Below are 22,839 nucleotides of genomic sequence, written 5' to 3'. Positions count from 1 at the left end.
CGCGTAGACCTTCAGACTGATGGTAGAAGGTCTGGACTCTCGCAGCTTTCCTTGATCAAGGACCGCCCAAGAGGACGTTTGACTGACAAGTAACACAACCAATCACAGTTCGATTTGTTCCGCGTCATGTTTATAGGCGTGAAAATGTCCCTGCAATAACAGACCTGCGTGCATCTATAAATGATTCATTCAAGAAAGTTGTGCAAGTTTACTGCAACAATGGAGCTGCAAACTTCACATGCTTTTGAAAATCCAGCGTTTAGTTGATCCTGGTAAGCGCTCATTTTCACAGTTTGCCGTTCTTTTTCCAAAAGGGAGTTTGCCGTCACAGCATTTGTTTCCAGGCGGACCATTAAAGAACGCAATACACACGTCTCACGGACATCCTGTAGAATTCAACCAATCAGATGACGACTTCGAAACTCCTGAAGTGTTTCCAGATAAGTGTGCCATATGCATCAGACGTTCAGCTAATGGTCCGTGGGCGTGACGTCTGAGGCTGAGAATATTCTAGCTTCACCAGTTAGGCCCAAATTTCATTCCCTCCTCCTTGCTGGACATCGAGCAAGGAGGAGTTGGACTTAAGCTCCACCCATTTGCTCAGCAGTGAGCAGCCTCTTGAAAATTCAGCTTTGCCATCACAGGAATAAACTACAATATTTAAAGGAACACTCCACTTTTTTTGAAAATAGGCTCATTTTACAAGGCTGCAGCCATGGTACGGCCGCGAAGATCCGTGACTATTACGCAGGAATGAGAAAGTAGTTCTTAGCCATATAGGTGTAGAAAATCGCAACTTTTAATTTTCAGTTGGTCTTAGCACACGATGTAACTGTAGAAGAGTCACGTTTTAAATAGGAAAAATATTGAAAGTGTCTTTGGTCATTTTTTGAATGAGATACTAATGGACTGTTTAGAATCAATGATGTATGCTAAGCTATGCTAAAAGTGCTACACTCTAAAAAAAAAAAAGGTTCTATATTGCACCAAAAATGGTTCTTGGCTCGTAATCATAGGGGAACCTTTTTTAGTGCTATATAGCACCAATTTTGGTGCTTCAGTGGTTCTTCAGAGGTTCTTCAGAGGTTCTTCACCGGTTCTTTGACTAAGGTGCTATATAGCACCTCTGAAGAACCGCTGAAGAACCACTGAAGCACCAAAATTGGTGCTATATAGCACTAAAAAAGGTTCCCCTATGATTACGAGCCTTTTTTTTTAGAGTGTACCGCCAGATACAAAGATCGGCTGAATGGATTCAAAAACGGTAAAACTCAACTATTTAACTCTAGGGGACTTGTAAAATGAGCCTATTTTCAAAAAAAGTGGAGTGTTCCTTTAAAATATATAAAAGTATTTTCAATTTATACATCAAATGTATTTGTAGTTTTATAACTTAATGGAATAAACCTTAAAGAATTGCCATACTTTTTGGCCTGAAAACAGTTCTGTCTTGACTTGGTAAAACATGAAGGGTAACAAGGGACCACATGGAACCTCTGTCGTGAACCGATTGCATAAGAGCTGGACATGGGCTAGTTAAATAGTGATGTAAGCAAGGTGAATTCACTCTCTCTGCAAGCTGAGCACGAGGACGACAGCTCAACATGTCTGGAAATGACTTTGAATCGCTGGAGAAGATTCTGGAGGCACATGTACCCGAGGCAGAACTCAGAGACGTCAGAAGACTGCTGCTCGGAAAAGAGCTGAAGTGAGTCACAAATGCATGTTCACTTCTAAACGCAGACTACACATCCCAGAATTCATTGACGAATGGAGGGACGCGCGATGACGGCTGACTTTAATTTAAATGGATATGCCTACATCTGAAACATTAGGAAATCAACCGGTTGTCCAAATGTAAGATGCTTTTAGGCCAAAGAGCGAAAGCTACACATATGTTTTGTTAGTGTCAATTGGTTCGTACCTACATATTCAGTAAAGGTTGAAACTGAGTAAATGATTTATGGTGGACTTTGGCCACAAAAAAAAATTGTCTCTGGACTTGACGATGATGTCATCGAGTTGAATTTGATGTAAACTCATGCTCTGATTTTATTTTTATATATCGCTCTCATAGATGTACCATGAAGTTGAAACTACTTTTAACTTTTTTATTGGAATTTATTTTCGCATTATTTACACACACAAAAAAAGATTGTTATGCACACTTGCAAAACATGACATATGCTACACATACAACAACAACCAAATTTTGCTTGTTCATTTAGATGATGTTTTTCCAAAAACACGAAAATTTGATAGGCTACTTGACAAATCCGTAGTACACCTTTAAATAGATAACATAAGAGAAATACAGTTGGTACAGTTTGGTGGTTTTCTGTACATTCTTCACGTTTCCTCATTTTCATACTGAAAAGCATCTTTTCAAGGAGAGTACAGTTCAAAATGTATGATGCATTTAATGACCATTACAATAATATCTGCTCTTCCATATTTGCTGGACTTTTCATAATGTTTAGCAGTTAATCAGCTTTGTAATACATCGATTTCAGGAAGCTCAGCCTTCCCCAGAGTGCAATAGAAGCAGCAGCGGAGCAAGATTTTGATCTGAAGGGTTATGTGTTTGAGGCTTCTCCAGAACAGCTCAGACCACCCAGAACCGTCCGCGTGGGACTCATTCAGAACAAAATAGTCCTACCCACTGATGCTCCTGTGCTTGAACAGGTGAGAGAAAGAAGTACACGCTACATATTATAATGGCAAAGTGGCACAATTTGGCCCTTCCAAAATCAATTACATGCTAAAACAAATTTCATCCCAAGCTTTTTTTTTCTCATTTTGCTTTCACAGATCACAGCTCTGCACAAGCGTGTGGGAGAGATGGTAGAGGTGGCTGCCATGTGTGGGGTCAATATCGTATGTTTTCAGGAAGCCTGGAGTGAGTACACACACACACACACACACACACACACACACACACACACACACACACACACACACACACACACACACACACACACACACACACACACACACACACACACACACACACACACACACACACACACACACACACACACACACACACGAACAACTAGCTCCCTTTCCCCTAAATCCACTACCGTCTCGAAGATGCAGCTGGAATATATACACTCTTTTGTGTCATATGAAATGTATGGCTTATTTTTTGTTAAATACATTTATTTATATATTTATTTGTTTTTAATGGCGAAACTTGCTATTGCGGATTGTTGTTTTAATTAACCAGACTGCACTTTGTGCAATATTAATAAACAAGGCATATTTAACAATATATGTTTATATTTTATCCTTTTTGGAATGTATTTTACTTCTTTTACTTCACTACTTCTTTATAAAAAAATCAGCTCTACAGTAATTTTGCCACATGCTGAAACACTCGTAGTTGACAAAAAAAATTATCAATATGAAAAGATGATCAAATCTGCATGTATGTATAATTATTCATTTAAAACTATTTTGCAAATAATTTTAGATGAAATATAGCATGTTACACTGCAGGACACTGTTCAACACATGGACCAAATAACCATCAGAAATTAAAAAAAATTTATTCTATGGGCTGGCTATCTATAAGCCATTTCCTGTTGTCCTCGAGGCAATTACTGGGCTTATTTATGAACAGAGTGTATAGGATCGGAAGGCTTCTTGACCTTCAGTGACGTAACATGTCTGTGTGAAGACATCAGCAGAATCTGGTTTACATCAGCAGAATCTGGCAGGGCCTTAGTGACGTAGTTTAAGCTACGCTCACAGTTTGTCTGTTTGTGTTGGCCGTGACGTGCTGTAGAAAGGGAGTCTCATGTGACTCATGAGTCATTCAGTCCCTTTGGGTCCCAATAGGTCCCGTTGCCCACGCCCAGGTTTGAACCCTCTTAACCACCACCCCATGTAAACCTTTGATCCCTGCTCTGATTTCCTGTGTTTCCTGTGTGTTTGCTTTCTTTGTAGTCATTTAAAATGCCATGAAAACAAAAATCATTTCGTCCTGCTCTAAACAAAACAACAACTGCTAATGAAAAACAACCATAAACTCATCCACTGTGCTTCTCATCCTCCCTCTTAGCAACAAAAACAACATTTTATTGGACACCAAGGAGAATCAATTTCGACAGATTAAACTCCCATAATTAAAAATCAGTTCTAATGAAATATTTTAGGCGGAAAAAATGAAAGGGTCAGTTCACCCAAAAATGAAAATAATGTCATTTATTTCTTACCCATGCCGTTCCACACCTGTAAGACCTCCGTTCACCTTCGGAACAAAAATTAAGATATTGTTGTTGAAATCATTTACTCTCTCAAGATCCATTAATGTACTAAAAACCTATTTAAATCTGTTCATGTGAGTACAGTGGTTCAATATTAATATTATAAAGCGACGATTTTTGGTGCGGCATAAATAAATAAATAACGACTTATCTATATAACCGATTACCTGATAACCGATTTCAAAACACTGCTTCATGAAGCTTCGGAGCGTTATGATTCAGCATATCGATTCAGCGGTTCGGAGCGCCAAAGCGATTTGACACGCGATCCGAATCATGATTCGACTCACTGATTCATAACGCTCCGACGCTTCATGAAGCAGTGTTTTGAAATCGGTTGTCACTTTATTAGTCGTTATTTCGTATTTTTTTGTTGCACCAAAAATATTCTTGTCGCTTTATAATATTAATTTTGAACCACTGTACTCACATGAACTATGTTTAATATGTTTTTAGTACATTAATGGATATTGAGAGAGGAAATGTCATTGCTGGCTATGCAGGCCTCTCTGAGCCTTCGGATTTCAACAAAAATATCTTAATTTGTGTTCCGAAGATGAACGGGTCTTACGGGTGTGGAACGGCATGAGGGTGAGTAATAAATGACATAATTTTCATTTTTGGGTGAACTAACACTTTAAGCATAATTTTCTCTCCTGTCTCCTTTCATGTCCTTAGCAATGCCTTTTGCGTTTTGCACACGAGAGAGGGAGCCCTGGACAGAGTTTGCCGAATCGGCCGAGGACGGGCTCACCACACGCTTTTGTATTCAGGTAAGAATTGAATAAAATGGATGTCTTCATGTAAAAGTTACACTCATTCTTTGCTATGAAGCATCATCTTAATCTTTAGTTGTACTGTCAAATATTTAACCTCCGTCCCCAAATTGATTATTTGTTCACTCCTCAAACTCGAGACGAGGCTGTATTTCAGTCAGCATGGATTGAATCGTTTTATTCTCTTGTGCCTATTGCTAAGGGAGTCACTTTTGATATAGGGCATGTTTGTTTTAACTGGTGTGGTGCTGTGCAGCTGCTTTGAGGCTAGTGATTTGTTAATGAAAGTAGCAGGAGGTTAAGCCCACAGAGGGGACGAGGACGTACTGACCACAGCGAGAGCCGCAGACGATGAGCACTGCAGCACGTAACTGTGGAATCTTCTGACACTGAACTCTGAGGAATTATGTGACCTTTGACTGTTTACAGAGGAACTGCATCTATCCTTTTGCAAATATGTCCTAACATGACAGTTCTAGCACCAATCAGTGCTGTGTTTTTGTTCTTTTTGTACACTTTCCTGTTAATATTGTTCAATTGCATTTTTTTTCCCATCATGCAGGTTCTTTAAGATCACATATGGAAAAAAAATCAGAATATTTTTGTCCAGGTTTATTAATTTATTCAAAAATGCATAAAAAATGCATTAAAAAATGCATTAAAAAATGCATTAAAAATATTGTTCAATTGCATTTTTTCCCATCATGCAGGTTCTTCAAGATCACTTATGGAAAAAAATTAAGAATATTTTTGTCCAGTTTTATTAATTTATTCAAAAATGCATTAAAAATACAGTTTGCTCATAAAATGACTTGAATATACAATACCTCTTCTACAGTGAGAATTATTATAATTTCTGAATTAAAATAAATACATTTAATTAATATTAAATGAACAATACTAAAATAAAACTCTTCTACAGTATGGGGAGTATGTTTTTAATTGATGTATTAAAATTCATTAAAAGTTTTTTTCAGCATAAAAAAATTCAGGGTAATACAACTGTCCTAATATAATAATGAAGAAAAATCCTCATTATTATATTATATTAGATAAAATATATATACACTATTAAGTAATATTATATTTTTATACTTAAATATGAATTATTAAAATATTTTTCAAAACAACTCACTGCTTATTAAAAAACTATTGTCACCCAAATAAAAGTCATGTGTTGTGACCGTCTATGGTTGTGACCAGCAAGTAAATACATAAAACATGAAATTCTATCACAGAGATGACAACTCTCTTAAAATGTCAGATAATTTTGGCATTTTCATTTTTATGACGGGAAAATGTCATGTAGTGTGACCACCCTGATAATACTGAAAGCATTTGTCCTTAATTTCTTTTTGCAGCTGGCCAAAAAATACAACTTGGTGGTGGTGTCTCCCATTTTGGAGAGAGATGAGATCCACGGTGGAACATTGTGGAACACAGCAGTGGTGGTGTCCAATAATGGCAATGTTCTGGGCAAATCACGGAAGAATCACATTCCCCGTGTGGGAGACTTCAACGAGGTCGGTGTCACCCTCTGCATAACAGCCAAAAACAACTGTCAGTGTGACACAACACAGCTACAGTCACACTCTGTATTTAGATCAGTAGAGTGTCATCACCTATTTACATGAAGCTAACATGATTTAATTAAGCTGTAAATTAAATATTAATACAGTGCAGTCCAAAAGTCTGCGAAAATGCTTATATTTAGCATTTTTATAATGCATTTTAATTTTTATAAAATTGACAAATTGTTATTATTGTAAAAGGAAAATATCTGAAGATATATTTGTTTTAATGACCGCTGCACTCCAGCTGCATGAATTCCACAAGTTTGTGTAAAACCTGAAGATCACGTTCTCCAACATTCTTGAGAACGATCCAAAGAGCATCTTGAGATTCAATAGAAAGAACATCTGAAAAAAGATGTCACAAAATGACTTATTTGAATAGTGAAAGAAATAGTACAGAATCGCTTTTTCATTTTATTAATATTATTTTTTTTTAAATTTCATGCTTTCTTTTAATTTCCAGTTTCAAGTGATTAAAAAATCCCAGATTTGCAGACCTTAACTGTACATATAGTTATCAGTATTTTGTGCTGCTGCATGGGTACTGTCTAAATCGTATTGGATAACTGAAAAGTTCAGTACAGCCACTACAGAAATTCTTCTTTTCAGAGATTTGTTCCAGCATGTTGGGTGTCATTTTTCACCTCCAGGTTAAAGGAGTTTGTGTGTGTGTGTGTGTGTGTGTGTGTGTGTGTGTGTGTGTGTATGTGTGTATGTGTGTGTGTGTGTGTGTGTGTGTGTGTGTGTGTGTGTGTGTATCTGCACTACATGATCCGTGGCACTTTAAGTGGTTGATTTCTCCCTTGCTGTGCTGTTTATCAGTTGTTCCTTTGATCCATTCCACATTGTGATAATGCTTAATACAGGAAATGTGCCCACTTTCTTTTCCTGGAATAAAGGTGTACCTGCAGGAACCAGATGGCAGAGGCAGCTCTATTAAAGAATAAACAAATATCGGCACACTGCCACTGCTGCTCCTAAAATTCAATGTATTAAAATATGCAACGTTTTGACCCAAAGCTCTATTCTGTTGTTTTCAGTAAAATAAAGGAATTTCAATTGCATGCTGATCAGCATCAGATACGTTCATAAAGGTTTACACACAAAACAAGCCTGCATGAATTTTCATGCTGAATCACCTGCATGAATCCGGTGGCCACAATTCAAAATACACCATACAGTAGCTATATTTTGGTGAGCTATGGTCTTTTCAGGAATGGGTGCACAGTATCACATGCACTGTCATTTACTGTTAACACATAACATTATCTTTCATTCTATCTATACATAGTTGCTGAATCTTACACGTCATAACACATGCTGTGCCATCAATGGCAAAAAAATGTCTATTATTAATTTTGTGTTGGTCTAGACCAGTGGTTCTCAAAGTGTGGTACGAGTACCACTAGTGGTACTCAGGCTGCCTCTAGTGGTACTCAGAGGAATCACTAAGCACAGTGTATTTACAATGTTAAAGTGGCTGACAATAAATATTCTTATTAGGAATAAACTGCCTCGTTTTTTAACTGTGCAGAGCTGTAGCTGTATAGTTAGGCCTACTGCGCTACTGTATTTTAATGTTGGTCATTATGGTGGTACTTGGAGAGCAAAATATTTTCTGAGGTGGTACTTGGTATAAAAAGTTTGAGAACTACTGGTCTAGACTCTATAGCCGGCTTTCCACTATTAACAGTGGCATTCGATTGCTGCATTCGCCCCCTAATGGCAGTCGCACAGAACTTTCACATTTGTCGCGAAGCAGCCGTTATCCTCCATCATGGTAAAATGAATGATTATTGAATTTGTGAATATATACCAGCCATGTTTGAAAGAAAACTGTATTTTCTAGGGCTAATTAATAATATTTAGTCATAACCACATAGGCCTACTTATTTTACAGAAATACCCTATTGTTTAAAAATTAACGTTTAGTAGAAAAATATTGATAATTCTCCCTTGCACTAGTTTTTATTAGAATACATCACATCTGGTCGGACTCGTTTGAAAAAAGGTAGAAATTGTAGCCTAAACCTAGATCAGAATGGCTGTGCATTAGCAATTTTATTACAAAAGATCATTTTTAACTGCAGGTCAAGACTGAGTGCTGTAGATATTTTTGCTGATAATGCTTTTATACAGTTCAATAAACTTGACATAATAATTGAGTGATTTACTTTTCAGACACATTATTTAAAGTTAATTTATGTATTTTTCTCTGCCATCAAAAATAGTGCAAACAAATACACAAGAGAATCACCCGTCACCTCCAAGAAATACACAGTAGTGATATTTTTTTTTTCCTGAATGAATCAGTGTTTTTGAAAATTGGTACTTTACTCATAAAGGCAGTGGCTGCGTCTGAATATGCATACTTTCCTACTCTATAGCAGCCAAAAAACAGTATATGAAAACAGTAGTAGGCCAATGTCTGAACAGTATTCCTAAAACAGTTGGCAAATAGTACCCAAATTACTTACTACTGCCAGTGAGATTCTGAAGTGTACTTATATCCAATGGACACTTTACTGTCCCATGTGGCCATGGAAGAGGATTTGTGAATGTCAGTGAAGTGTAGGGTTGCCAACTTCAGAAAAGGAAAAATATGGGACAATCGTGTTTCTTTATAGGAAAATAATGGACATTCAAAATATTTGTGTATGCTGCACAGTTTATGTCATTGCAGTGTCTGCAGTTAAGTGTGTGCATAAAAGGTTCATAAAAATGTTGCTTAACCTATTAATGCACAATTTAACCCGAAAAAGAATTTTAACGTCATAGAAATAAATGTAAATTGTTACACACAAACCATCAAAAGCTTTTAAAGCATTATACTCCTACCATTCAAAAGTTTGGGGTCAGTAAGATTTTGTATTAAAGAAATTAATAGTTTTATTCAGCAAGAATGCATTAAATTTGTCAAAAGTGACAGTAAAGACATTTTAATGTTACAAAAGCTTTCTATTTTAGATTAATGCTGTTATGTTTAACCTTATTTATCAAAGAATCCTGAAAAAAATGTACACTCATTACAATCATTTGTTTTCAATATAATCTACAAATGCATACACAAACAGATGTTCCTGCCATGTTTAAAGGCATTTTACTTGCATACACCTAGTTTGCAGAACAAACTACACGCTCCCGTGGTGACTGCCATTGCTAAGAAATCATGAGCCGCGTTCTCCATAATGATGAAGAAGTTTCAGCAAAGGATAAATGGATTTCCTGCCCTTGCATTAACTCTACTGCTAGATATATTTATGGAGATGAGCAATAAAAAAGCCGCCCTGCACAGCTATGATCAGCTGTTCGTCCATCTTGGCTGAACCCTAGTGAAGTGAACCGTTTTTTTTTTTTTTTTTAAGCGACCATTATTTTAGAGCGTTTCCCCTTATTGTTTCCATGGCGACGCATCATGCTTGTCACGTGACTGACTACAGCCAAATATGACGGATGTATCGCTTTTATTACGGTTTTCCTTTTTTATTCAAAATAGTGACACACTTTCTTACCATGTCATCAACTATCTGATATTCTGATTTTTAACCGTCGCAAAGTAATTACTTGTTCAAAACAACTACCTACTCAGACAGTATGCGATTTCGGGCGCAGCCAATCACTCCTTTCATTACTGAAAAAAATCAGTGTCTGAAAGGATCAGCTCAGTAAATGATTCAATGACTCACTCATAAAACTGTCACTTTATTGCCACCTACTGGCTTAGAAATCACTGAAAAACCTACATTCATGACATGACATACTCACTCTGCCTAATACATGTATTATACACAAAGACTATCCAGTTTGGATCTGTTCACATGGCAAATACGGGTGACTTTTTAGGACATTAACCTTTTGATACATGATGTCCACTGCAGTGGAAAGGTCTTTAATAGTAGGCTAATTTTAAACAACAACAACAACATCTATTTATAACGCATATTTAAATGATATAAAATGATCCAAAGTGCTATATAGTATGTAAAAACTGCAAAAGCAATATTTACACATTTCAAAAGGCTAAGAATAAAACTATGATTTAAGAGTAGATTTAAAATTGTCGAACGAAGAAGCGGACCTCAAATTAAACAAATATAGGATGCAATGTTACATCTTAACTACTGTGGGTGGCCTGCTCGTAATTTTTGACTGTGTTCTTGTTTGTGTTGTTCATTTTATGACAACATAAATTCAAAATGCCAGTAGTGATATAGTGTTGTATCCCATATTTGGGGTATCTACTACTATCTTTAATTGCAGTGTACTTTGTATTTGTTTATGTATAAAAAGATAAAATAGATTGAAAATGGTTTCCTTTATTCTTTGATATATGAAATAAAAATCACCTTTTTAATGAATGTGTGCCCTCAAAATAATCAAAATAACTTCCCCTTTCTCTTACAATGGCATGTCTTCTCTTTTCTAATGACATGTTTGTGAGGACGGGACAACCTGTCAATCACATGAGATCACAGAAATAGCAAAACACAAACATCCAATGGACAAAATGAAGTCCAGCCCTATGTTTTTTTTGTTCAAGAAGCCGTTTCACTCATATGCATGTCACACGGAAGAAAAGACTAACTTCAGTTTCATGCCTATTTTAATGCATCATAGGGTTAAAGAAATACAAACAAGTGTATTATACTCATTACATTTCCATAAAACATCTGTTAAACTGACTCTTTTTCATTCTTCCTCTAGTCGACATATTACATGGAAGGCAACACCGGCCACTGTGTATTCCAGACACAGTTTGGAAAGATCGCTGTCAACATCTGTTACGGCCGACACCACCCTCTCAACTGGTTAATGTACAGCATACATGGGGCTGAGATCATCTTTAACCCCTCGGCCACAGTTGGATTGCTCAGGTATCGTGTTGTACCGCTGTCTTCTTATGGGAATGACGACGAGCCCGTATTCCCTCATGCTGATGCAGGTTTTGTGTTGCAGTGAACCAATGTGGCCGATCGAGGCAAGAAATGCAGCCATCGCAAACCATTGCTTCACCTGTGCCATCAACCGCGTGGGAACGGTATGTGCCACCTGTTGTCCAATAACTGTGCCAAAAATTGTTTATACAATTACATTAACGGCCCAATAGACGCTCATGAGTCTAAAATATACACAGATTGCCAGGAAATGTCCTGTTTGCCCTGACTATGCACTGTTTGTACTGTGATAGTATCACAACCACAACTGAAGTAAACTATATCTAGTTTAATATGATTAGATAAGCACATGCTAATAATTCAAACAGGATTATAAGCCAAACTGCAAATAATGTTACACAGATGAAAAAAACAAATTGAGCGGTGCCTTTTTTTTCTGTGGGTCTGTGGAGTCTGGTCTCTGTTAGTGGTTATAATGTCTTAGAGGGATGACTTTTATTCTCAGAGTCAGATACAGTAAACCAATTATCTTTAAATTAGTTTAAATGGGAGTTATTTGGACAGTCTGTTATGCAGTGCCGCCGGTCTCACATATATGAAAGCGTTGGAGGTTCAGATCGGTTCAGATATGTGTTTTCTGCTGCCCTCTACTGACGATTTCTGCAGACATGACCTGAGCCTTTGAGTCTTGATATAGATCTCTCTTTTCCAGGAGTATTTCAAGAATGAGTTCACATCTGGAGATGGAAAGAAAGGTATCCATTTAGTTTCAGCATGTGCATGTATCTGCGTACGTAGGCTTGTTTCTTTTACTTTGTGTATTTATGTGTATTTTTTGCTTAAACCCTTACCTGTGACTTGCACAAAGGATGGTTTCCACAAAAATATTTAGTAGCATAGCTAGTTTTCAACATTGATAAAAACACCAAATCAGCATATTAGAATGATTTCTGAAGGATCATGTGGCACTGAAGACTGAAGTAATGATGCTGAAAATTCAGCTTTGCATCACAGGAATAAATTACCATTTAAATTATATTAAAAGTTATTTTAAATTGTAATAATTTTTCACAATATTACAGTTTTTACTGTATTTTGGTCAGATAAATGAAGCCATGGTGAGCATAAGAGACATATTTCAAAAGCATTACCGACCCCAAACATTTGAACGGTAGTGTAAACATGACAAGGTTCCTTGTCTTCCATCGGTCAAACAAACAGTAAGTCCACCACAAACTCCCACTATTGTTTGAGCCAGTATTTAATTTACAAAAAGAATATGATATAGTACAAACAGATAGCATGCAGTGCATCCGGTAAGTATTCACAGCACTTCACTTTTTCCACATTTTGTTGTTACAGCCTTACTCTAAAATGGATTAAATTCATTATTTTTCTTCCAAAATTTAAAAAAAAATTTATTAAAAATAAAAAACGAAAAAAATCACATGTACATAAGTATACACAGCCTTTGCCATGACACTCAAAATTGAGCTCAAGTGCATCCTGATTCCACTGATCATCTTTGAGATGATTCTACAACTTGACTGGAGTCCACCTGTGGTAAATTCAGTTGATTGGACATGATTTGGAAAGGCACACACCTGTCTATATAAGGTCCCACAGTTAACAGTGCATGTCAGAGCACAAACCAAGCCGTGAAGCCAGAGGAATTGTCTGTAGACCTACGAGACAGGATTGTATAGAGGCACAGACCTGGGGAAGGGTACAGAAAAAATTCTGCAGCATTGAGCACAGTGGCCTCCATCATCCATAAATAGAAGAAGTTTGGAACCACCAGGACTCTTCCTAGAGCTGGCCGCCCAGCCAAACTGATCGATTGGGGGAGAAGGGCCTTAGTCAGGGAGGTGACCAAGAACCCGATGGTCACTCTGACAGAGTTCCAGCGTTACTCTGTGGAGAGAGGAGAACCATCCAGAAGAACAACCATCTCTGCAGCCCTCCACCAATCAGGCCTGTATGGTAGAGTGGCCAGACAGAAGCCACTCCTCAGGAAAAGGCACATGACAGCCTACCTGGGGTTTGCTAAAAGGACTCTCAGACCATGATAAACAAAATTCTCTGGTCTGATGAAACAAAGATTGAACTCTTTGTCCTGAATAGCAAGCGTCATGTCTGGAGGAAACCAGGCACAGCTCATCACCTGGCCAATACCACCCCTACAGTGAAGCATGGTGGTGGTGGCAGCATCATGCTCTGGGGATGTTTTTCAGCGGCAGGAACTGGGACACTAGTCAGGATCGAGGGAAAGATGAATGCAGCAAAGTACAGAGACATCCTTGATGAAAACCTGCCCCAGAGCGCTCTGGACCTCAGACTGGGGTGAAGGTTCATCTTTCAACAGGACAACGACCCTAAGCACACAGCCAAGATAATAAAGGAGTGGCTACGGGACAACTCTGTGAATGTCCTTGAGTGGCCTGTCCTTGAACCCCGATTGAACATCTCTGGAGAGATCGGAAAATGGCTGTGCACAGAAGCTCCCCATTAAACCTGATGGAGCTTGAGAGGTCCTGCAAAGATTAATGGGAGAAAATGCCTAAAAATAGGTGTGCTAAGCTTGCATCATACTCAAAAAGACTTGAGGCTGGAATTTGTGCCAAAGATGCTTCAACAAAGTATTGCCCAAAGGCTGTGAATACTTATGTACATGTTATATTTTTCTTTTCTTTTTTTTTCTTTTTAAGATTTCAAACAAACTTCTTTTACGTTGTCATTATGGGGTATTGTTTGTAGAAATTTGAGGGAAATAATACATTTAATCCATTTTTGAATAAGGCTGTAACATAAAGTGTGGAAAAAGTGAAGCGCTGTAAATACTTATCTTACAGAAAATTATGTTTCACATAAAATTCTGAGTCCGAGTGTAATTTCTCATAAGTGCAAGTGCATTTCTCATAAATCACCCATAGATGGCACTCTTAGCCTAGTTATTCAATTTGGGTCAAAACCTAAAGATCATTCCTGTCATCAGTATACAAATGTGAGTACAGCTGGCTTTTTCCCATAGCTTAGTGTTGCTGTGTGTCAGCATATAAAGGATCTGCGTATCTGTCTGTCAATCTAGAATCCGTGTCGGTGACGGGCTAAGGACAAGAGACCTTGTTCAAAGGTGTCATGTTCCTAAAGTTCTGGTCTGTCAGGTTCTGTTCTCGCTTTCAGCCCTCATTACTGTTGCATTAGCCTTCAACCTGGACACAAAATCCTCCTCTGCTGTTTTACATGCATGTATAGCTTCTAAGTAACATGACCAGGGTTACACAGACATAGGTTAAACATAGACATAGAGGGGCAGTTTTCCATGAATAGGGTACAAAATACAGCCTAAAACTATTTAATAAGCTAGTTTTTCTTTCAAAACTTGATCAGTGAAACGAGATGCTTAACCTTCAGAAAATGTTGAACACCAGCCTCAGGAGATGAAACTAGATATTTCGATATTTTATAAGTTGTTTTATTTTCCATTTTTTATGAGGCTCGCATGTTTTGCAGCCCTGTTAGCAAAATTTGGGACATGAGTAAATACAGTTTAAACGGATGAGCAGATGAGTTAATAAACATAAAAATTGATAGACAAAAACAGTTCATTTGAAATCAAATATTGATTTGTAGTTAAAAAACGTACACTTCCATTCATAAGTTTTGGGTCAATATTATGAAATGAATACTTTTATTAATCAAGGACACATTAAAAATGATCAAAAGTGACAAATACATTTATAATATTGCAAGCTTTCTATTTCAATTCAATTATGTTCTTTTGAACTTCCTATTCATCAAAGAATGCAACACAAAAATCAGTTTCCTTAAAAAATATTAAGAAGCTCAACTGTTTTCAACATTGATAATAAAAAGAAATGTTTGCAGCAAATCAGCATATTAGAATGATTTCTGAAGGATCATGTGATGCTGAAGACTGGAGTAATGGTGCATCACAGGAATAAATTACATTTAAAAAGATATAATAGAAAACATTGTAATATTTCACCATTTTCCTGTTTTTTTTATCAAATAAATGTAGCCTTGGCGAGTATAAGTGACTTCTTTTAAAATGACAAAAAAATCTTACTGAATACAAACTTTTGAATGGTGGTGTGCATATGATTTCCAATTTTCCTCATCCATAGCACACCATGATTTTGGCCAATTTTATGGCTCCAGCTATGTAGCCGCACCAGACGGCAGCAGATCCCCAGGATTATCCAGAACCCGTGATGGCCTCCTGGTGACAGAGCTGGACTTGAACCTAAATCGCCAAGTTGCAGACAAATGGAACTTCAAGGTGGGATGAAAATCAATACAGTACATTTCTTTCAGAAAGATATCTCATCATGATCATCATCAGCGAGAGGTTTATTCCCTTTCAGGACTGTTCACATTCTATAAATAAACAGGACCGTCTCTAGTAGTGTCTGTGTGCTATTCACACATGTGCATCTCTCCACAGATGACTGGGAGGTATGAAATGTACGCAGAGGAGCTGAAAAAAGCCGTCCAGCATGACTTCAAACCCAACATTGTTAAGGAGTGAGCTTATCAGGAAAACACGAGTGCCAAGAGCCCCTGAGAGGAACTGTGCTCTCTGCTGAAAGCCAAACTCTGCAGATGCAGGAGAAGAACCACATTATGTATTAGGGATATGTATTTGTCTCTCTACTTGAATTGAACAACATCATTTATCAGTTCATTTTTAAGGTCAGCAATGGAATGATGCATTTGATTAAAATACAAATCCAACTTTTATTCATTTCCTAAATGCAACTATACATTTCATAAAAATAAAGTTTGCCATATCATATCAACATTCCTTATGTTCTTTAAAAGAAAAAGCACAAGCTGATGTAATCTGATACCTGATGCAATGTCTTAAAAATCACAAAAATAACATTTGAACATGAATGATCAAAGATTAAATAACAGAATTATGGCTGGTGGAACACCATAGTGCAAGCATTTCATTCGTTGAACCATCTGAACCACTGAGCAGGCGTAGTGTGTTCACAAGCAAAGCATTCACAACACTGTGTTCAGACCATTTCAAACGGTGCACGACTCTATTCCACAAAACAACTGACGTAAACCTCAAAACGTAGTGTTCCTGTTCTCTCTCTGAGGAATCAACATAGTGGAATTACACCAACACATTATAATAATGAGAATTTAACAACAAATTATTGTCATTTACACTGAAATGGGTCTAATACTGTACTAGTGCTATGGGTGAGTTTACAATGTACTTTATGGTTCACAGTTTAGAGTTGCCAACAAAGCGGCCAAACTCTCTCTTGCTACTCTACATGAGGTTATGACAGACGTCCAGGTGATTTTGTTCTCGAGGAAATCCCTGGAGTGAGTGATTCCACACGTATTGCACCTATGAAATGTTTCCTTCCCGACAGTGGGATATAATTTAGCATACTGGATTTATCATATCTTACCTGAGTTTTTTTTTTTTTTTTTAAACAGCTTCCCTCTTTTACCATAATTAAAATCTTTCACTGTATGCTCAATTAAGTGGCTTCCAATAGGAAAAATAAAATAAAAAAGCATCACAACCCCATGATTTTGCAAGGTTACCCTGAACAATCACAAAATCTCCATCTTTACATGAATGAAAAACATTATGCACATTCTTCCTCTACCTCTTACAGTGGCAGAGACTATATAAATCAAATGAGCTAGATAAAAATATAAGTCCACATCAAAACAATGAGGAGTTAAATATACATAGCATCTCCCTTTCCTTTCTGTGTGAATATTTCATTCTGTGGCCGATGTAGCACCATAGTAATGTTTTGTGCGACACTATAGCTCTCATGAGGACCATAGCCAGAGGTGACACATACTACCTGCTATTGGCCAGCGGCGCTGGTACCTGTTGGCGAAAATGCTACCCAGCCAACCACAGTGGATGCTAAAGGTGTGTTAAATGCGCATTCGATCGAAAGCCGTCAAGACTCAATCATCTTTGTAGATGAACAGAATGTCTTCGTCAGTTCCGTAGCTCCTTCTGGCCTCCTCAAAATTGCTAAAGCTAGTGCAGCACACACCTGTCAATCAAAGAGATGGGAATATATGAGACACAATTTTAATGTTTGAATAGCTATAATAAACGAGGTGGATGATTCTAAGGTGTAAGTGGCCTCAAAATAGAAAACTTAAAAATGTGTAAATTGCATTAGATAATGAAGTATCAAACATATTAAAAAGGCATATACACACACACCGATCAGGTATAATATTATGACCACCTTCCTAATAATGCGTTGGTCCCCCTTTTGCTGCAAACAGCCCTGACACGTCAAGGCATGGACTCCAATAGACCCCTGAAGGTGTGCTGTGGTATCTGGCACCAAGATGTTAGCAGCAGATCCTTTAAGCTCTGTAAGTTGCGAGGTGGGGCCTCCATGGATCGGACTTGTTTGTTCACCCACAGATCCTCAATTGGATTGAGATCTGGAGAATTTGGAGGCCAGGTCAACACCTCAAACTCATTGCTGTGCTCCTCAAACCATTCCTGAACCATTTTTGCTTTGTGGCAGGGCGCATTATCCTGCTGAAGGAGGCCACGGCCACCAGGGAATACCGTTTCAATGAAAGGGTGCACATGTTCAGCAAAAATGCTTCGGTAGGTGGTACGTGTCAAAGTTACACCCACATGAATGGCAGGACCCAAAGTTTCCCAGCAGAACATTGCCCAAAGCGTCACACTGCCTCTGCCGGCTTGCCTTCTTCCCATAGTGCATCCTGGTGCCATGTGTTCCCCAGGTAAGCGACGCACACGCACCCGGCCATCCACGTGATGTAAAAGAAAATGTGATTCATCAGACCAGGTCACCTTCTTCCATTGCTCCTTGGTCCAGTTCTGATGCTCACTGTTGGCGCTTTCGGCGGTGGACAGGGGTCAGCATGGGCACCCTGACTGCAACAAACTGCGATGCACTGTTTTTTCTGACACCTTTCTATCAGAACCAGCATTAACTTCTTGAGCAATTTGAGCTACAGTAGCTCGTCTGTTTGATCGGACCACACGGGCCAGCCTTCGCTCCCGAGGTGCAACATTGATGCAGACCAGGTACACCCCTTCATGACAATGGTGTTCCCTGGTAGCCTCTTTCAGCCGGATAATGCACCCTGGCTGCCACACTGCAGTGCACACATTGTTCAGGAATGGTTTGAGGAACACGATGAAGGATTCAAGGTGTTGTCACCAACCAGTTCTATCCAATGGTGGCTCCACCTCGCAACCTACAGGACATGAAGGATCTGCTGATAGCATCGTGGTCAAAATGTTTGGCTCATTGTGTGTGTATATATACAGTGAGGAAAATAAGTATTTGAACACCCTGCTATTTTGCAAGTTCTCCCACTTAGAAATCATGGAGGGGTCTGAAATTGTCATCGTAGGTGCATGTCCACTGTGAGAGACATAATCTAAAAAAAAAAAATCCAGAAATCACAATGTATGATTTTTTCAAGATCTCACCTCGTGGGGTCTCAATGATCCGAAGAAAGGTGAGAAATCAGCCCAGAACTACACGGGAGGAGCTGGTCAATGACCTGAAAAGAGCTGGGACCACCGTTTCCAAGGTTACTGTTGGTAATACACTAAGACGTCATGGTTTGAAATCATGCATGGCACGGAAGGTTCCCCTGCTTAAACCAGCACATGTCCAGGTCCATCTTAAGTTTGCCAATGACCATTTGGATGAGTCATGGGAGAAAGTCATGTGGTCAGATGAGACCAAAATAGAACTTTTTGGTCATAATTGCACTAAACGTGTTTGGAGGAAGAAGAATGATGAGTACCATCCCAAGAACACCATCCCTACTGTAAAGCATGGGGGTGGTAGCATCATGCTTTGGGGGTGTTTTTCTGCACATGGGACAGGGCGACTGCACTGTATTAAGGAGAGGATGACCGGGGCCATGTATTGCGAGATTTTGGGGAACAACATCCTTCCCTCAGTTAGAGCATTGAAGATGGGTCGAGGCTGGGTTTTCCAACATGACAATGACCTGAAGCACACAGCCAGGATAACCAAGGAGTGGCTCAGTAAGAAGCATATCAAGGTTCTGCCGTGGCCTAGCCAGTCTCCAGACCTAAACCCAATAGAGAATCTTTTGAGGGAGCTCAAACTCCGTGTTTATCAGCGACAGGCCAGAAACCTGACTGATCTAGAGAAGATCTGTGTGGAGGAGAGGGCCAAAATCCCTCCTGCAGTGTGTGCAAACCTGGTGAAAAACTACAGGAAACGTTTGACCTCTGTAATTGCAAAGAAAGGCTACTGTACCAAATATTAACATTGATTTTCTCAGGTGTTCAAATACTTATTTGCAGCTGTATCATACAAATAAATAGTAAAAAAATCATACATTGTGATTTCTGGATTTTTTTTTTTAGATTATGTCTCTCACAGTGGACATGCACCTACGATGACAATTTCAGACCCCTCCATGATTTCTAAGTGGGAGAACTGGCAAAATAGCAGGGTGTTCAAATACTTATTTTCCTCACTGTACATGCTGCCTTTAAAAATAATGCCACTGGGTTTGATATTTTGTTATCAAATTCAATTGGTTTTAAAGCGCTCATCAGTTACAAAAGCAAAACTGTTGTTTAGACTTATCCAAACTTCTTAATACATACGGTCCGAGTAGGCGGGATTGTTGTAGAAGATGCTGCCGGTATTGCGGTTAAATCCACACACCACCACAAAGTGGCCCTGGTAATCTGGCTTCCTGCAGAAGCACTTCTGACCCACAGGGAGGAAACAGCAGTATTTGACAGGCGTGGAGCACAGCTCACACACCAACAGCACTGCGTTGACCAGCACGATGGCCACATGACCCTGCTCCAGGTGGCTCTGGATTTCCTGAACTGTAACAGAGCTACAAGAGACAGATGTGATCAGATTTCTTCATGCATTGCACAAAAGTTTCAGCTGACATATATTTTGATAAAATCTTGTGAGTTTCAGATATGATGGAATGATATTCACAAGGATAGATGACTGAAATGTGATACTATTTTGTCTAAATGGATTTAAAAAAACTAAAGAAAATCTAATGTTTTTGATTGATTTTAAGTATTCCTGTAGAACATGACAAACAATGCCATGGGGAATAAGTTTGATTCACAGGGAATGCATGAATGGAGAAAGAAAAAGCCTTCAATGCAATGCAAAAATAAAAGAATATGGACATGATTAAATGCATAATTAAATATATAATATCACTGATAGCAATAAATGAAAAAAGGCTTCGATACGGGCCAATAACTGATGTATTGTGCATGGCTACCAATGGAACCGCCAAGACTTTTCCAGTCATGTTTGAGTATAGCATAAAACAAAATTATATTCATATTATAGATTGCATCAGCTGAATTAAATATTTCAAAACTAGGCATAACTAGGCATAATGTAAATTAAAAGGGTAAATACATTAAGTTTTATTAATTTTTTACAACTACATTAATTTCCGCAACTTTTTCAAGCCTAGAAAAAAATCCCTGATATTTTTAGGTTTTCCATGATGGTGGTAACCTTATAAATCACGCACAAAGTGTCAGCATGCTCCACAGAACAAAAAAAAAAAGTGACAAATGTGGAAAAACCTCACCATTTCTTCACCAGGACTCCTTTGCTCTCCGCCTTCATAAAGAGTTCATTCACCCTGTCCTCCTCTGTCTCAAAATGCTTTTTGTAGAAAGACTGAAGCAGGAGAACACAGGAAATGGAAAAAAGATTCAGATGCCAAGGTGATCAGTTATAACATCTGTGTCAGGATTGATCCTTTGACAAAAATTACAGCTCCTCAACCATAAAAACTAAAGCTTTAACATTGTCCTTTTCTTGGAAAAATGAACTGAAACATACAAATCTTGTACTCTATCTATCCTCAGTGATTATGACAGGAACACTTGACAATGACAGCAGCTCATCATGTACCTGGTTCCTGAAGCCCTTGTCCACGCCGAGAGTCTGTGTGCAAAAGCAGTGTCTGACCCCAAGCTTACACATGAGATAAGCCAGGTCAATAGTCCACACACTCTCTGTCAACTCCAAGTCCAAACACGCTCTCTGAAATTCCTCCTCACTTACTGGATGTAAATACCTGCACAAGCAAACAAGAGTTATAAATATTAAATATAACTATTAGGGTAATTGTTGCATGATAATACATCACTTAGGATTCATACTTACTCCAGTACCATTCTTGAACAGGCCAAGCCACAATCCCAGTGGTACAGCTGCCGGATGACCGGTACATTTAGCATCACATCATCTGGCAGAACAAGGTCAGAAAGGAAGCTATTGTCATTATGCCACAATGAGCAATTGACCTATTCACATCATGTTCGGTTGAATTGAGGAATTAGTTTTGGTTGTGAACTGAATTATATCAAGGTAAATGAGAGTGAATAACAACAAAGTTAAACACAAGCAGCTTCAGGATAATACATGAACTGTTAATTCCTGCATTTGTATTCAATATATCCGGGTTGTGTATTTCGTCCAGTATAGTATGTTAGAGAAGGATCATGATTGATTATAATGCTAGTTGGGTTAAACAGTTACCAGCCGTCAGATGTTGCATTTGAATGTCATTTAACACAAACTCACCGTTCATGATGCAGTCTCTGTGTGTGTGTGTCTCTCTCTCTCTCTCTCTCTCTCTCTCTCTGTTGTTGTGTTGAAGTGATGTTTAATATCAGGGCTTGATTCATGAAGACTGTCTGCTAGCGGGGTTAGCCGGACAGCCCTCCTGTCCTCTACATCAGACACGCTAAAATATGTCCATCTTCAGCTCGTTGAAAATTTTTAAGAGACTGCTTGTTAAAAAGCAGTGAAACGGATACAAACTCGACTTGTTTAGCCCACGCCTTGTGGTCATTCCCAGGGATGAATGTTTCACTTCCTGTCAATCCAAATACAAGCGTGTGTCGGCGCATTGAGAACAGGCAGAACTGCGTCCTCTGCTGGAGAGACGAGAAATGACAAGACCCCACCTCCAAACTAAAATGTATTTAAATTATATTCTATGCTTAAATGGCTTATATTTATACAATGGTGGAAATGGCCAATATTCACAGGGGGCACTCAAGTTGAGGACGCATTTTATATTTTAAAACATATATGAAGTTACCTGCATAAAAGATGGAAATCCTCTATATTTTTAACCGGAACTCCGTACATCTAATCACTTCCCCCCCTCAAACTGATTTATTTTTATATAAATTCAACATAAATAAAAAGGTGAACCAGGATATTTACAGAATGGCCAAACTAAACGGATT

At 38.4% G+C, this 22,839-nt stretch overlaps 2 protein-coding genes across 2 annotated transcripts; one reads left to right on the top strand and one right to left on the bottom strand.

The window, feature by feature from the left end:
* The first annotated feature begins 1,474 nt into the window (after positions 1 to 1,474).
* On the top strand, positions 1,475 to 16,470 carry upb1 (ureidopropionase, beta). The gene is made up of 10 exons (XM_079826280.1): positions 1,475 to 1,708; positions 2,514 to 2,685; positions 2,812 to 2,899; positions 4,950 to 5,044; positions 6,409 to 6,570; positions 11,326 to 11,495; positions 11,578 to 11,659; positions 12,229 to 12,271; positions 15,665 to 15,819; positions 15,985 to 16,470. Exons 1-10 carry the CDS (start codon positions 1,605 to 1,607, stop codon positions 16,066 to 16,068), a joined length of 1,155 nt encoding a protein of 384 aa, XP_079682406.1. The 5' UTR covers positions 1,475 to 1,604; the 3' UTR covers positions 16,069 to 16,470.
* Positions 16,260 to 22,511, bottom strand: gucd1 (guanylyl cyclase domain containing 1). The gene is made up of 6 exons (XM_079826281.1): positions 22,166 to 22,511; positions 21,746 to 21,827; positions 21,491 to 21,656; positions 21,162 to 21,253; positions 20,188 to 20,429; positions 16,260 to 17,587 (listed from the first exon to the last, which is right to left on the bottom strand). Exons 1-6 carry the CDS (start codon positions 22,170 to 22,172, stop codon positions 17,496 to 17,498), a joined length of 681 nt encoding a protein of 226 aa, XP_079682407.1. The 5' UTR covers positions 22,173 to 22,511; the 3' UTR covers positions 16,260 to 17,495.
* Between the last annotated feature and the right edge of the window lie 328 nt (positions 22,512 to 22,839).

The sequence above is a fragment of the Gobio gobio genome, assembly GCF_949357685.1.
Source record: "Gobio gobio genome assembly, chromosome: 10".
Lineage (NCBI taxonomy): Eukaryota > Metazoa > Chordata > Actinopteri > Cypriniformes > Gobionidae > Gobio > Gobio gobio.
Note: the sequence above shows the minus strand (reverse complement) of the source record. Positions and strands in the feature narration are given on the sequence as shown.